The sequence below is a fragment of the Aquarana catesbeiana genome, linkage group LG10 (genome assembly GCF_042186555.1).
Source record: "Aquarana catesbeiana isolate 2022-GZ linkage group LG10, ASM4218655v1, whole genome shotgun sequence".
In the NCBI taxonomy this organism is placed as follows: Eukaryota; Metazoa; Chordata; class Amphibia; order Anura; family Ranidae; genus Aquarana; species Aquarana catesbeiana.
The window spans coordinates 206,976,923-206,993,479 of NC_133333.1; the positions used below are offsets into that span (position 1 = coordinate 206,976,923).

The window sequence follows — 16,557 nt, forward strand, 5'->3', positions numbered from 1 at the left end:
TGGGGGGTTGTCTTTTCCCTTGTAAACCAGGAAACTATATGTATAGTCTGTTGCCCTGTCACAGAGTTTATATATCTGGCACGCTTGCTGGAAGAAACTTTTTGAACACAAGGCGGCCAGAAAATTTAATCAGGGACTCATCAACACAGACATCTTGATCAGGAATAAACAAGGCTGCAAATTGTTGGTTGAAGTGGTTTACAAGGGGCCAAATTTTGTGGAGCCAATCATATTCGGGGTCACAACGAGGACGACAGAGTTCATTGTTGTTGAAGTGCATGAACCGCAAAATTTGCTCATATCGGGTCCTGGCCATGGCAGCAGAGAACACGGGCATATGGTGCATTGGGTCAGTGGACCAATATGACCGCAACTCACTCTTTTTAGTAATGCCATTGAGGAGGGATAAGCTCAGAAAGGTTCGGGAACTGTTATAGGTTTCCAGCCAAATTCTCTGGCAAGGGTCAAATTTGGATTTGCGGCCATAAATTGACCAGCATATAAATTGCTTTGGTCCACAATAGATCTGTACAGATCTTTCATGAAAAACAGCTCATAACAGTCAAGGCAAGTAAAATTTGCTGTTTCCACCTGAATTCCGGGTTGGCCAGTGAATGGAGGAAGTACGGGCGCTGCAGAAGTGGTGAGCTACCAATCAGGATTTGCAAACGCATCCGAAAGGTCACTATGGGCTCTTCGGGCCTGTGTTTGAATTCTTGGTGGATGTGGGGGGAACTACTTGTGCTAGCCACCGCACCAACTTGAACTGAACTTATGGGACTCGCCACATCACCAAGTGATACTGCAGTGCTGGTTTGTTTAGGACCAGGATGTACTAGGCTGCTGGTGCTTGCCAGTTCACCAGAAGTTTAAGCGGCCATAGCGTGCGCAGCCTATTGCATAAGGGTGTGCACCCCAAAGCTCAGACACATACAGTATTTTACAAAAGTGAGTACACCCCTCGCATTTTTGTAAATATTTTATTATATCTTTTAATGTGACAACACTGAAGAAATGACACTTTACTACAATGTAAAGTAGTGAGTGTACAGCTTGTATAACAGTGTAAATTTGCTGTCCCCTCAAAATAACTCAACACACAGCCATTAAAGCGGAGTTCTACTTAAAAAAAAAATTAAAAGACGCTTACTTGTCACAGGGTCCAGCAATGCAGGGTAATGAAGCCCCACTCGTCTGCCCCTCCGCTCGGCGGCGCCAGAATTTTAACTGTGGGCGCCCGGCTGTGAAGCCACCCACTGCACACGCGCGAGCCGCGCCGGGCACCGTGACTGGCTTTTTTTTGGGTGGAACTCCACTTTAATGTCTAAACCGCTGACAACAAAAGTGAGTACACCCCTAAGTGAAAATGTCCAAATTGTTTTGTGTGGCCACCATTATTTTCCATTATTTTCTACTCTCAAAACCACTTCCAGGCCCTAGATCAAAACAAACAGGCCCTGCCTAAATTTTCCTGCACTGACTGAAAAAAACAAAACCACTACCTCTAGCACGTCCTACCTAAGGTAGATGGTGCTACACTAGTAAGGGAGGTGTATGGTGTGTGCGTGTGTGTTAGCGCTACTGGCAATCAAAGGGTTAAAATCTGACACTGTCTGAGATTGACGCTACCACTAACTGATGCTAACACCTAACTGATGTCACCCGTGACACAAATTCAGTGATCAGAAAAGAGATCTGTACACTATACTAATGACACAGTGACAGGAAGTGAAAGGATTACCTGGGGGGGGGGGTGATCAAGGGGTTAAACGTTTATTAGGGAATATATGGCAGGTACCCTGATGCTATACAAGACTAACAATATTACAAACTAGCTAACTAGCATCACACGTGACACTAATACAGTGATCAGAAAAAATATCTGTACACTATACTAGTGACACTGTAACAGGGGGGTGAAAGGGTTAACTGGGGGCAATCAACGGTTAAAACTTTATTGGGAAATATATGGGGAGTACCCTAAACCTACCTGGGTCTACCACTAACAGTCACTAACTGCCCTAACGCTGTTTAGTGTCACAAGTGACACCAATACAGTGATCAGTGAAAAATCTGGAAACTGCACTTGGTGACACTGTGACAGGGAGTGAAAGGGTTAACTTGGGGGCCATCAGGGGGTTAAAAGTGTGCCTACGTGTACTGGTGTTAGTGTAGTACTTGGTGGTACTTACAGTAGATGTCTTCTTCTCGCTCACTGGAACCGAAAAGGGGAGGGGAGATGACATCACTTCCTCTGCCTGTGTTTACATTACACAGGCAGAGGACAGTCTGACATTCGCCAGAACTGATCAGCAGGTCCAGGCCAGAAATCATTGGCCTGGACCTGTAGACTGATCAGTTCTGAAATTAATCTGATTGCCGCTGGGACAGCGGGGGGGCATGCGCACGCGCCCCCTACCTATGGGCGCACACAACATACCAGTACATTGTTTCGCGCAGCCAGGCCGCCCTGCCACAGTATATGTACAGTGGACGATCCGGAACTGGTTAATGACGCTGGCTGGGAAGGGGTTAAACCTCTAGGGTTAACTGTGTGCCTAGCCAGTGTTTTTGTGTACTGTAAGTGCTGCTTTTACTAGATGAAGAGATGGATTTTATTCCCCAGGGACACAAAATTCATCCCCCCCCTTGTCAGAACAGAAATCTGCTTTGTTTACATAGTTAGATTTCTGCTCTGTGTGTTGTATCAACGATCAGTAGGTGCCGGCGGATTTGCAGTGCCTGACACCCTCAGAACGGCTTCTGCTGTGATTAATCACAGCAGAAGTGGCCCCCCCGGCGGTGCACACCCCCCTAGGCGGAAGTGTAGCATCAGGTATACTGGCTCTATACACCACCACAATGGATTTGAAATAAAACAAACAAGATGTGCTTTAAATGCAGACTTTAAGCTTTAATTTGAGGGTATTTACATCCAAATCAGGTGAATGGTGTAGGAATTCCAACAGTTTGTATATGTGCCTCCCACTTTTTAAGGGACTAAAAGTAATGGGACAGTTGGCTGCTCAGCTGTTCCATTGCCAGGTGTAATGGAAATTTGTAATTTTGTATGTATTGCACACTGCCTTCACTGTGCACACAGTGCTAATAATGTTTTCAGTAAATGTTTACATTCTTTTGAGTCCTGATTAGAATTAGCCTGCCTATGTAACGCCCCTTGTTACCATAAATGTGCAATTGTAATATTAATGTGATGCCTACGTAATCATGTGTATAAAAACCTTCAATTACGTCATAATAAGGCAGAACAGTTATTTGGAAAGATGCCGAGCGTATCTTTTGTGTCTGTTCCCTACTGCAGTAGTTATTATTAATTTGGAACCACTAATCAATATGAGGATAGGAGTTGCCTATCATCAATTAAACCGAGTCAGCATGGCGAGCTATGCCTTAGGAGGGGATTCCAGGTGACCCTGAGTATCCGAAACGAGGAGCTTGAGACAATCCGGGAATTTCTGATAATCAGCCGGCTGAGGTAAGCCTTTTGCTTAAATTTGAGTTATCAGACTTCCTTGATCGGTAAGGCATTTTTGGGACAAAGGGTACCTATTTTACTCCCCTTAAAGCGGGGTTCCACCCAAATTTTGAACAATATCTGTATGTATTCTCTTCCTTGCCTAGATGCTGACATGCCGTTTAAAAAAATTTAAATCGCCGTAATTACCTTTTATTTTTCTATTCTTCTTTGCACTTCCTGGTTCTCCTCCCGTGGGAGTAGGCGTGTTTCTAGCCTCTCCCAGACTCCTGGGAGCTAGTCTCAGGCTTCCCAGGATGTCACTGAGCATGTGCGGGAACGAGCAGTGAATGCTGGGAGCACAGCATTCACTGCATCCAGGAAATAAATGCTTGTGGGCTTCAAATGCCCACAATGAAGATGGAAACCGCCTGCAGTGAATAATATAAGTTATTCTTTCCGACGAAATCTGACACAGGCGGACATATTACACACAATATGTGAGTATGTAATGCTGAGAAGAAAAGTTTGTGAATGAACTCAAAAAAAAAAAAACGATAGATAGGTGGACCCCCGCTTTAATCGAACTGTATTGATTGGTGGTTTATTGTCCATCGGAGTGTTATAGATAAGAAAGGGAAGAATAGTGCTGTTCACAGGTATATGTAGTACATCTGCTAGATAAAGTAGTTTAGAGGCAAGAGGGTATAGGCACAAGTAGAGAAGACTGGCCAGTCATTATGGGCATTGAATTAAGTAAGGGAATGAAGGGTAAGAAACCCTCAAAAATACCCAGCGCAAGAGGAGCGCTATATATGAACCGAAGGTGCGGTTCTACCTATATTGAGCCCCTAGATTAATGGTTAAAGTGGACAGGGATCCACATTGGGTAATTGGGTTACCAAGGTCCACAAGGCTAAGAATCATGCAGAGTAAACAGCTAAAGAAACAGCTATCTATGTGAGCAGGATGGATCAAGAGTGACATTAACACTAAACAGAAAGGGACATTTTCATGTTAAGTTGTGGGATGAATTTGGGGTCAGGCACTACAACTAGTAAAAATCAGAAACAGAGAAATGAGAGGTAAAACAGAATACTTTATATGTTGTCAGAGAGGGAAGATGGGATGAGTACTATGGCTCCCCGTCTGATCATAGAAGCTAGATATAAAAGATATCTGAACAAAATAAGGAAAGCAGAATTTAGGCAGGGAAATATTAATGATTAGTTAAAATAAAGTGAGAGAATGATATGCATGTGTTGTGTACAAATGGGAAAAATGTAAGTGATTTTAGAGAGATATTGGTGTATGTGTGTGCGAATGCTGGAACCTTTAGTTCTATCCCTTGTGTGTGTCATGTATGCAGATGTGACCCCCTCCTTTGTGCTCTCATGAAAGAATGTGGCTGAGATGAGAGGTCAGTGATAAGCTGGAAGGACACCATTGCCAATTCGTTTTTTTAGACAAAACATTTATAACAAAATGTGCCGGGTTAACGAATCTAATGGTAAACAATGTGATCACAATTATTTTGAATCTGTTTTCCAAACATGGTAAAATGAAGGTTATATTTAACCGTGTATTACACAAATTGAATATCCTTTGATAGTGGAAACACTGCATTTAAAAAAGGGAAATTAAGTACAGTAATAATGAGTATTCATTTCTAATATGAGTTTAACAATTTTATTAATAATATAGATATATTGAAACTGGTTTAGACAACCTTTGGTTGGAAATGAAATTCAGGTTATTGGGGAAATTTGTAAAAACGGGATTAGTTTAGGTTAAGATAACAGTTTTGTAATTTTACATTTATTCAATAAGCCCTTATTGAGAGAAAAAAAAAGATTAAGATGAGGTTGTTATTTGGAATACAGCTGCCATAATATTTAACAAAGCCAAGATGGATGGGATACATAAGAAGTTTTTCTACAAAAATGAAATGTTAAGGTTCTTGATAATAACTTGATGTGCGGTCCATGATGTGAGAGTTATAATAAATAAAATTTAAATATAACAGACCCACATCAAGTCCACACACCCTGTTAGGATAGATGCCACCTGCAGCCAGTTGTTTTATAGTTTTTGATGCTTTCTGGTCCATCATACAGATTGTTGGTCCTTTTTGTTTTTATTTTTTTTTTTTTTAAATCCAAAGCAGAATGTGTGGATTGTGAAATGATGTGCCCCTTTTCCTTGTAAGTGCCGTGGTATAAGCAGAAGAATATTTTGGATTTATGGGCATCTCTCCATGACCGCAGGGTATTGTTATCGTTTATTATAATATTGCTAGGAAAAAGTTGTCTTTTGAAACATGAAACTGGAGTTCTTAGACAAACAGCATGATAGAAAACAAGCCATTGTAATATATTTATGCAAGCTGGACCCAGTAATGAAGGGTTCATTCCGATATATCAGAGCTGCAGCTTTTATGCAAAAGTGCTATTAGACAAAGTTAGATATTGTTTTGGTCAAACATTTAATTTTTAATGGTCCGACATTCTGAACAGCAAATATACAGCTAACTAAATGTTTGTCTAATGAAAGGTTTAAAATATGAGTTTGTTTATGTACAAATCTAACAATGAGAAATGCATACATTTGAATCCAGCCACCTTATTGCCTCTATTGGAGGAGGCTGGAGACAAAGGAAGACACGTGTGTTAAATTGATGATGTAGGAATCAGCTGCTGTGAGCCCAGTGCAGGACACACTCCCTGAAGACCCAGATATTACATTTTTTTTGTAGATTTGAGTATGTAGTTTATCACCCAGAAGGATACTCATTGGATCTTTTTTCCCCAGCTCAAGTCATTGGATCTTTTTTCCCCAGCTCAAGAAGCAGAGCTCCATGTTTTAGCAAAGCCTGTGACCTATAAAAAGAATGTATATTTATATAGATAGTCGAGATATCGAGAGCTTTTGGTTCCATTTGAAGGGCAAGAAGTTTGTTTTTACTTCGGCAGGTAAACCAATAAAGCATGCCAAGTTAATTTGATTGGCTATTTTCAGCCTTCCAGGGTCTTGCTGAGGTAGTCATATTAACTTTCACACATGGAAGCAGACCAGGTGACTAAGGATGCTGCATTTACAGCCCCGGACACTTGATGGGTCTGTGCAACTCACAGATTCCACCCTAGTTCTGGCCCCAGTATAGCTGGGATTAATAATTCAACTTTAAGGACCCTGGAACGAGAAGAACAAATGGTCCACAAGGGGAAACTTCTTATGAAACAGGACTTTGGAAAAGGTGATCATTTAGGTCTGCCAGCCACTCTTTTCCCTCCAGCTTGACACATGGATCATGTCATCAGTCACAAGCAGTTATGGCTGCCTTAGTAAATGAGCATGGGATAGAGCCAGGGTTCTCCACAGTTGTTTTTATAACATACCACTTCGTGTTTTACCTGTTACCAAAGGTGTTACCAAAAGCTGAACATCCCTTCCAGAGATTACAAAAAGATATATCCAGATGCCCAAGTCAGGATCTGACAAGTATGCATTTTGTCTGTATGGACATGTTTTTTGGATGTCCAGTGGCAAATGCTATTGCAAAGGCCACAGTAAAAAGTGTTATCAGAAGTAGTTTGCAAGTACAGAGTGCAGAAAGTACAGAGAGTAACAGAGGAAATAATTTTTTATTGGAGAGTCCTTACTAGAAGTTTTGAGGTTTTATTTTTACACCCCCTACTGTCTACAATGTAGCGCACAAAGTAGAGTAAGCCTGAATGTTTTCTTATATTTTATCAAGCCCCTAAGGGGGATGTTGGACTCCCTCCCTATGGGATTTTGTTTGGGAATGTGTTACTCACTTGCTTATATTTTGTCTCAGCAGCTGAAGTCCTCCATTCGGATCTCACAGAGAATGTTGCTGATCTTTTAAGGTTTTTTGACGAACTCATTTATGTGTTTTCTCCCCAAGTCCAGATCCTAAAAGTTTGGAAGGATCTAAAACTAAAGCCAGGTGACTTGTGGATTGTTAAGAGACATTTATATATAAGGAAATGTTTGGAGACTCAATACAGCATCTATTTCATGTACAGTTTTTGCAAAACTTGAAGGAAAAGTCACCTGGATCCACACCAGACTCTGCAAAAATGACTAAATTAAAGAAATCTCTGAGTTTGATTTGTTTCCCTCTTGTGATCACAGTCTAGGGTACTTTTTGATTCAATTACTTTAATTGTAAAGGATATATATATTTGAAAAGTAGTTTAGCCATGTTGAAGCCGTATTTGTCTTTTGTATGTCTTCCATTTTATGTAGAATTGTCTGTGTTTACATATGCTGATAAGTCAGCATGCCCACAATTCAGCTAGAGGGCCATTCTGGCCACAGGAGTGTACAGCCAGTACTCCGTAAATATGTCTTATCAATCATTTGTTTTTCACAATGAAAAGTCATTTTGTAATGAAAAAGTTGCTCAGCTATTATTTTCTCCACAATGGAGTTTTTTTTTTCTTTTGCCTCTTTGGCCAGGACTACCTCCACCTAAGCGTGTGGAGGTTCCAGGTTAAAGGTTATAGCAGGTATGGTTAGTGATCAAAATATTGATCAAAAGAGGGGAGACTGTAATGGAAATTTGTAAGTTCTGTATATAATTGTATTGTATTTTGTATGTATTGCACACTGCCCTCACTGTGCACACAGCGCTAATAATGTTTTCAGTAAATGTTTACATTCTTTCGAGTCCTGATTAGAATTAGTCTGCCTATGTAACGCCCCTTGTTACCATAAACGTGCAATTGTAATATTATTCCCCACTGACAGCTGAAATGTAAACTAAACAATGCCGGCAATACAAAAATATTTTTGAAAAATGGCGTGGGGGTCCCCCCCCAATCCATACCAGTCCCCTCTGCCCCCCCCCTGCCCCAAAGTACCTTGTCCCATATGATGAGGACAAGGGCCTCTTCCCCACAACCCTGAGCTATGGTTGTGGGGTTCTGCTGGCAGAGGGCTTAACAAAATCTGGAAGACCCCTTTAACAAGGGGGGCCCTCAGATCGCGCCTCCTCCCCCCTCCCCATGTGAATGAGCATGACCTACCCATTCACCAAAAATGTGTAAAAAGTAAAAAAAAAAGTACACAAGTTTTTTGACAATTCCTTTATTACAAAATAAAAAAACAATGTCCCCCTGATGTAGAGCCATCTTATGAAACAAATATTTCTGTTCTGACCCTGTCTAATGTGCGCCTTAAGTGAAAGTTCGCTTCATCATTGAAAATTAATTTTGACAGCAGGTTATCATCATTTTCCATTAACGCCTGGGGATTCCTGCAAAATTCAAGTCGCATTTCATTGTCTTGCAGATGTAACTTATGGACCAATTGCAACTTGTAAGGGTGAAACCGCAAGCCTTTGCATAAGATCTTGCTTACCGTGCTTTGCGGGATGTGCAACTCTGGGCTAGCTCTGCATGTTGACTTCTTGGGGATGCGCAAAAATGGCTTCTCTGACTCAATCAACAACTTGCTCGGAGACCGAGTATCGGCCTGAATTTCCCTTTCTCTGATCAAAGATGCATTCTTTATCAATGAAATTGCTGTACCACTTCAAAATGGACTTGTTAGTCGGCAGATCCACATTAACTTTGCATTTGAAAGCACGTTGCACAGTCACAGCACTGTTTGTTTTAACAAATTCTACCTTGCACCAGCATAGAATGCATAAAAAACCTTCTGCCTTTACAACCACAATAATGTGGGTTATTGTGTCTGCGGTCACCAAATTTATATTTTTTAACTACTTAAAATCAAGGAGTGTTTTTGTGTTAATGTATAATGTTTTTTCTAGTGTGTCTTCCAGAAACGACTACAGAGGAGACTGCGATAATATAACAAAACCATAAAGTACAGATGAATAGAGAGAAGATCTACGTAGTATAAAGAAATCTCTGGCAATCTCCAGCTGTCACCTTGCTCCCGCCCACTAGTGTTGTAATCCTCCAGGTTTAGGTTGGCACCTCCCCCTCCTCCTCCTATCTCAGAATTCTCCAGCAATCTCCAGCACAGAGTACAGAGTTCCAGCCGTCACTCAGAAGTTCCTGGCCCCGCCTCATATTATTCATGATGTGTCCCCCAGGCCCCTCCCCCTGGCTCCATATATGGAGAGCACATGGAGGGGTCCAGAAGTGGCTCAGGCAGTATAAAAGGAGTCGGGCTGGGAGAGGTTGCAGTAGAGCGAGCAGCAGAGAGCAGACGCTGACACACAGGCAGACGGCCTCCAGCTGAACTGTGACAAGAAGCTCCAGGAAAAGCAGCAGCAGAGCGACATGTTCCCTCTCAGCCTCCTCCAGTCCTCGCACAGTCCTGTGTATGTCTACCACCAGCCCGAGCTCCCCCACTGGACCGCCACACACCTCATCCTCCGCCAGCTGGAAGACGACATGCTGAGCGTGAGCAGCGACATGGAGAGGAGAATGCAGCGCCTCCACCAGACTTACCATCTCCTGGCCAATGACCCGGACATGAGGAGGGGGAGGGGGGCTCAGAGCAAACACCCCACCGCCCCCCAAGACAAATCTCCCACCGAGGGCAAAGATGGGAAGGAGAACTTTGAGCTCTCCCTGGACGTGAGTCCGTTTTCTCCAGAAGAACTGACAGTGAGGACGGAAGGAAGGAGACTGATCGTGGCGGGAAAATCCGACAAGAAAAGGGAGACGGAGAATGGCGGCTTCTTCCAGGAATACAGAGAGTGGCGCAGAGAAGCCGAGCTCCCGGAAGACGTGAATCCCGAGGATGTGCTGTGCTCCATGTCCAAGGACGGGCGACTCCACTTCCGGGCACCTCGCCTGGCACTTCCCGCTGCCCAACAGAGATCCATCACCATCACCAATGAGCAGAGCCCAGGAGAAGGTCAGGAGTCCAACCCAGAGAACCAGAACCACCGGGGACAGCAGGAGCAAGACCTCCCCCAGAATTCATCCTGATGACATGATGGGACTGAGATTTGGTACAATATTAATAGATTTTCTGTCACTATTTCTATCAGGATGAGAAGATGTCAGGAAGATCACTTCTACTTTCCCATGTTAGAATTTATGTTATTGTTCCAGTTTCCTGATTTTTATATTGCTTGGCTCACTCTTTCTATATACTGTATATATAGTTTTCTAAATAAATATTTTCATTTTATAACTATCTTCTGTTCTTAGTTTGCATGCTTTAGAAAATGCTTTTTGAAATAAGAATTCTCTTAATATTTGATTTATAGAATTAATAGGAATGTTTTATATAAAGTGAAGCTGAGTCCTTATCATCCGGTCAGTTTTCTGGATTCCTTTGTAATATGAACACAAAAATATCCAATACTGTATGATGCAGTCTGATAATAGCACAGGAGTGCTTACAATGATCAGCTTTTATTCACTTCTGTAAAACCTTTATCACAAAAAAAGAACTGTTGCTGTAAATGCACAAAGAGTGTTATCTGGAGTTCTACTTTATTTTGTTACCCATATAAAGTCTGTCTAAATCTTCTCATCCATAAATCACTACCCAGCCTTCTAATCCAGACTGTACAGGGTTAACATCAATGCAGCTAAGATCCGCCCTCCAGCCATGTGCTCTCTGTGTATCTCTAGTGAAGGGGAGGAGTCTGTATATACATAATGAATAATACAGGAGAAGGGAGGAGCAGACAGGGACTGCAAAGTTGGAGTTGGTGGAGGAACTTCCCAGTGGGCGGGTCCTTGATCTTTCTCTTTGCTCTTAATAGTCATGTTATGGAAGAGCCCCGCAGGCAATAAAAAAATAAAAATGCACAGTGAGGTAATCTCTCCAAATGATGAGCAATTATTCCAGTGTAAAAATAAGGTAAAGTTTGTTAAATGTGTATGTGTTAAGGATGAGCCTGAAATACATTTCATCGCTGTGGAACTACAAGTCTCAGCATGCCCTGCAAACTTGTCTCTGTGGTGATCTGCATATTAACCCCTTCACCTCCGTTATCCTGTACATTAACCCCTTAATTTCCATCTTCGCACTGTATATGACCTGTACATTAACCCCTTCACTTTCTCCTCCCTCTATGTATGACTTGTACATTCATGATACCCTTTATCTAGTGCACAATCATTAAACTCTGTGTTTTAACCCCCTCATCACCAGCATGTATTTTCATTTCAATTGAAATGACTTTAGGGTGTTTACCTTCCCAAAAGACATCATTTGGCATATTTTTATATAAGAGAAACGTTTTTTTTTTAAATGTTGACCTTTTTTCACCTATACAGTTAAAAAATTAAAAACTTGAAGCATATTTAATATCACCAAATAATGCTTTATGTTTCTCAAAAAAATAAATATATAAATATAAATATCTATTTATTTTTTTTTTTTTTGGTACAGTGCTGCATGACCAAGTAATTGTCAGTCAAACTATCACAGCACTGAAAAGTGGCCCGGTAATGAATGGTGGATATACAGACTGGTACAGACTGAACTCCATACAAAATGTTTTTTTTTTTTTTTGTTATGGGGAAGAGTTGGAAAGTCTGTCAGGTTTTTAATAGTGTGTGTGTTCTCTCACTTACTATCCCTATGACAGACATTCCGGGAGAAGAAAGAGAGAAGAATTTTTTCCAATATAGTCAAATGAGGCAACAAAACCTTACAGATTTTCCCCATTACGGGAAAAAAAAAAGAAAAGAGATATGGCTGAAGTTCCACTTTAATATTTATCATTTGTATTCATAGTCAGTACTATCCTCCTCTAGTCAGGACCACTTCCCTAACACCTCATCTCATATCCCATTATACAGTTTCATACAAATCAAAACAGACAATATCATTAGCATCTAAACATTTATTTAAAAAATAATATGTTACAAAACAAAAGAAGAGATTGTATAAAACAAATAACAAGACCAAAATAAGAGTTAATTATAAAATAAAGTTACATCTTGGGGTGGGAATAGATAGTAATAAAATAGAATAAAATCTCACACTTCATAATGTCTATTTTTCACAAAAAATCAAATGACTGTCTATACCTCATATGAGACCATATGTATACCAATTCATTGATTCATGATAGGCTCATAGCCTATCACTGGAAATCTCCCTCAATACCGATAAATCAATTAAAAACAAGAATTAGTTTCATTAACCAGATGGAAAAAATCTTTCACGTATTATAAAACTCGATACAATTTTATAATAAAAAATGTGACTCTTGGTTCTCACTTGGAGATGTATTGTTTAGAAATGCAAACAAATGAATAGAGATATTAGTTCAAATTGATATTTCTATGTTTGTTTATTTTTTCATCATTCATATCTATCTATATCTATATCTATATATTCTTTACACTATTGTACAAAACCCTTGATAGATTGTATCAATATATTTTCTACTTGTCTATTTTTCAATAATTATATAACTGAATAACCTTTATATGTTAATTTTACTGTAATTGAAACCTCTTATTATACCACGAATTAACCTCAATAAAAAAAGTTTGTAAACAAAAAAAGAATAGAATAGAATAAGATCGAAGAATGTGATCTGTGATGAAGCCAAATCTCAGTCCCATCATGTCATCAGGATGAATTCTGGGGGAGGTCTTGCTCATGCTGTCCCCGGTGGTTCTGGTTCTCCGGGTTGGACTCCTGACCTTCTCCTGGGCTCTGCTCCATGGTGATGGTGATGGTTCTCTGTTGGGCAGCGGGCAGTGCCAGGCGAGGTGCCCAGAAGTGGAGCCGCCCGTCCTTGGACATGGAGCACAGCACATCCTCGGGATTCACGTCTTCCGGGAGCTCGGCTTCTCTGCGCCACTCTCTGTATTCCTGGAAGAAGCCGCCATTCTCCGTCTCCCTTTTCTTATCGGATTTTCCCGCCACGATCAGTCTCCTTCCTTTCGTCCTCACTGTCAGTTCTTCTGGAGAAAACGGACTCACGTCCAGGGAGAGCTCAAAGTTCTCCTTCCCGTCTTTGCCCTCGGTGGGGGATTTGTCTTGGGGGGTGGTGGGGTGTCCGCTCTGAGCCCCCCTCCCCCTCCTCATGTCCGGGTCATTGGCCAGGAGATGGTAAGTCTGGTGGAGGCGCTGCATTCTCCTCTCCATGTCGCTGCTCACGCTCAGCATGTCGTCTTCCAGCTGGCGGAGGATGAGGTGTGTGGCGGTCCAGTGGGGGAGCTCGGGCTGGCGGTAGACATACACAGGACTGTGCGAGGACTGGAGGAGGCTGAGAGGGAACATGTCGCTCTGCTGCTGCTTTCCCTGGAGCTTCTTGTCACAGTTCAGCTGGAGGCCGTCTGCCTGTGTGTCAGCGTCTGCTCTCTGCTGCTCGCTCTACTGCAACCTCTCCCAGCCCGGCTCCTTTTATACTGCCTGAGCCACTTCTGCACCCCTCCATGTGCTCTCCATATATGGAGCCAGGGGGAGGGGCCTGGGGGACACATCATGAATAATACAAGGCGGGGCCAGGAACTTCTGAGTGACGGCTGGAACTCTGTACTCTGTGCTGGAGATTGCTGGAGAATTCTGAGATAGGAGGAGGAGGGGGAGGGGCCAACCTAAACCTGGAGGATTACAACACTTGTGGGCGGGAGCAAGGTGACAGCTGGAGATTGCCAGAGAATTCTTTATACTACGTAGATCTTCTCTCTATTCATCTGTACTTTATGGTTTTATTATATCATCCCAGTCTCCTCTGTAGTCTTTTCTGGAAGACACACTTAGCCAAACATTATATAACATTCATTTTAAAATGTAGTTTAACTTTGTTGCTTTTGCATTCATGTTTTATTAAAAGTGTATCTGAATCAAAAAATGAAACAGTAACATATTGCAGTTTACCAATTAATGTGGATGGAGAAATTGTTTCCTTTCTTTTTTTTTTTATTTAACCCGCTGGTTCAACAAAATAAAGGAATAATGTATGGCCAGCTTTATAGTGTACATACTGTTAGTTGGATTGCTTCTGTTTTCATTCGATCGTGGACAGTGAGAGTGAACAATAGTGCCTGAGAGTTGCAGATGAGCATAGGATCAGCCAAATTATTTTTACAATTACACTTTAAAGCAGGGATACACCCAAAAGTGGAACTTTCCCTTTTAAGGACTCCTGACCCCCTGTCATGCCACATTTGACATGTAATTTTTTTGTTGGGGGGGGGTGGGTACATAGTTTTGACAGCTCCCAACTTCCGTTCACGCCACCTAGGCAACTCGAGCGGAAATTCTCCTCTCACCCTCCCTCCCTGCAATGTTCTGGAACATGTCACAGGTCCCAGAAGACTGTCTGGCCATTCAGGACGCACAGCACAACTCACGAATGCACAGTGCGCATCGGCTGTGACAGCCGGGTGCCCACACTAGTGATGCCAGCACCAGGGAGAAGCTGGGGAGAGAACCAAGGCTTTGGGCAGCCGCATCGCTGGGACAGGTTAGTGTGTGTTTATTAAAAGTAACTTTTTGGCGCTGCTGACGTTTAATAAACACAGAAACGTCTGGAAATCCGCTTTTACCACTTGTCTACTCAGGTAATTTTTTTTATTTTCTGCACACACCAAAATCTGCATTTTTTTGGTTAGAATTTACCATAAAGAAGTATATATTTTCTAAAAACAGAAACCCTGGAGAATAAAATAGTGGGCGTTGCAATTTTTATATGACACAATATTTGTGCAGTTACAGTATTTATCGGCGTATAACACGCACATTAATTTTAAGAAGGAAGTTTCAGGAAAAAAAAAAACATACATTTTAAATAAGGATCTCTGAAGCAAAATAAGGGTCAGTGCCCATCTGCAGCCCCACCATTGCCATCAATGCAGCCTGATCAATGTCCATCTGCAACCTCACAAGTGCCATCGATGTAGCCTCATCAATGCAGCAGCTCCACCATTGCCATCAATGCAGCAGCCTCCCTATTGCCATCAATGCAGCAGCCTCACCATTGCCATCAATGCAGCAGCCTCACCACTGCCATCAATGCAGCAGCCTCACCATTGCCATCAATGCAGCAGCCTCACCATTGCCATCAATGCAGCAGCCTCACCATTGCCATCAGTGCAGCAGCCTCACCATTGCCATCAGTGCAGCAGCCTCACCACTGCCATCAGTACAGCAGCCTCACCATTGCCATCAATGCAGCAGCCTCACCATTGCCATCAATGCAGCAGCCTCACCATTGCCATCAATGCAGCAGCCTCACCATTGCCATCAGTGCAGCAGCCTCACCACTGCCATCAGTACAGCAGCCTCACCATTGCCATCAGTGCAGCAGCCTCACCATTGCCACCAGTGCAGCCTGATCAATGCCCATCTGTACCTAGAAGGGACAGGGAGGGGGGTGGGACGAGTGCCGACAGATTACATACAGTGACAATCTCCTATGATAGACAGAACAGTGGTCCAATGGCGGCCCAGGAGACGGGACTTCCTATTACAGAGGCCGCCAAGTAAACAGGAGATTCTCACTGAATGTAATCTGACGACGCTTGTCCCTCCTCCCTCCCTGTCCCCTCCAAGGCAGCTAAAATTGAAGTATTGGCGTATAACACGCACACGCTATTTGCACCCGATTTTCACAGTGAAAAAGTGAGTGTTATACGCCAATAAATACAGTACAGTATTTATCAAATGTTTATCTGCAGGAAATAATATGCTAAAATGCCTTTTAGTACAAATACAATATTATACCCAATTTTTGATAAAAGACAGGGTTGTGTCAAGTAAATAAATACCAAGCATTTCAAGTCTTGAGCATGGAATAATTGCTTTGCCATCATATTTAAAAATTAGAACAAAAGGTTGAGCCTTAAAGTATTGATGTACACATAATATCTACAGACACTTCCCCTGCATAACACCATGCAGACTATTTCTCCTCCTCTGCATATCTCCTGCAGACTGTTGCTCCCAGGACTTCCACCCTCCTGAACAATCTTCCACTGTAGATCATTACTCTTCCTATCACATCATCCTCTTTTGACAAAAGAGACCACTCTGAACAGTCTCAGTTGCTGGCTAGAATTGGTTGCACTGTTACTAGGCCAGAGGTCTGCAGTACCTCTCCCCGGTAGCCTAGTAATTTAGTAGCATGTGTTGATTGGTGAACTACTGCT

General features: G+C 42.2%; 2 protein-coding genes across 2 annotated transcripts; one reads left to right on the plus strand and one right to left on the minus strand.

The window, feature by feature from the left end:
• The first annotated feature begins 9,590 nt into the window (after positions 1-9,590).
• On the plus strand, positions 9,591-10,564 carry LOC141110109 (heat shock protein 30C-like). Its single transcript, XM_073601326.1, has one exon. The coding sequence runs from the start codon at positions 9,757-9,759 to the stop codon at positions 10,411-10,413; it is 657 nt and encodes a 218-aa protein (XP_073457427.1). The 5' UTR covers positions 9,591-9,756; the 3' UTR covers positions 10,414-10,564.
• A 1,720-nt stretch (positions 10,565-12,284) lies between these two features.
• On the minus strand, positions 12,285-13,778 carry LOC141110110 (heat shock protein 30C-like). The gene has a single exon (XM_073601327.1). It carries the CDS (start codon positions 13,682-13,684, stop codon positions 13,028-13,030), a length of 657 nt encoding a protein of 218 aa, XP_073457428.1. The 5' UTR covers positions 13,685-13,778; the 3' UTR covers positions 12,285-13,027.
• Between the last annotated feature and the right edge of the window lie 2,779 nt (positions 13,779-16,557).

Excerpts from the sequence above, each read along its gene's own strand:
- LOC141110109 (XM_073601326.1), top strand. The coding sequence starts at position 9,757 with ATGTTCCCTCTCAGCCTCCTCCAGTCCTCGCACAGTCCTGTGTATGTC.
- LOC141110110 (XM_073601327.1), bottom strand. The coding sequence starts at position 13,684 with ATGTTCCCTCTCAGCCTCCTCCAGTCCTCGCACAGTCCTGTGTATGTC.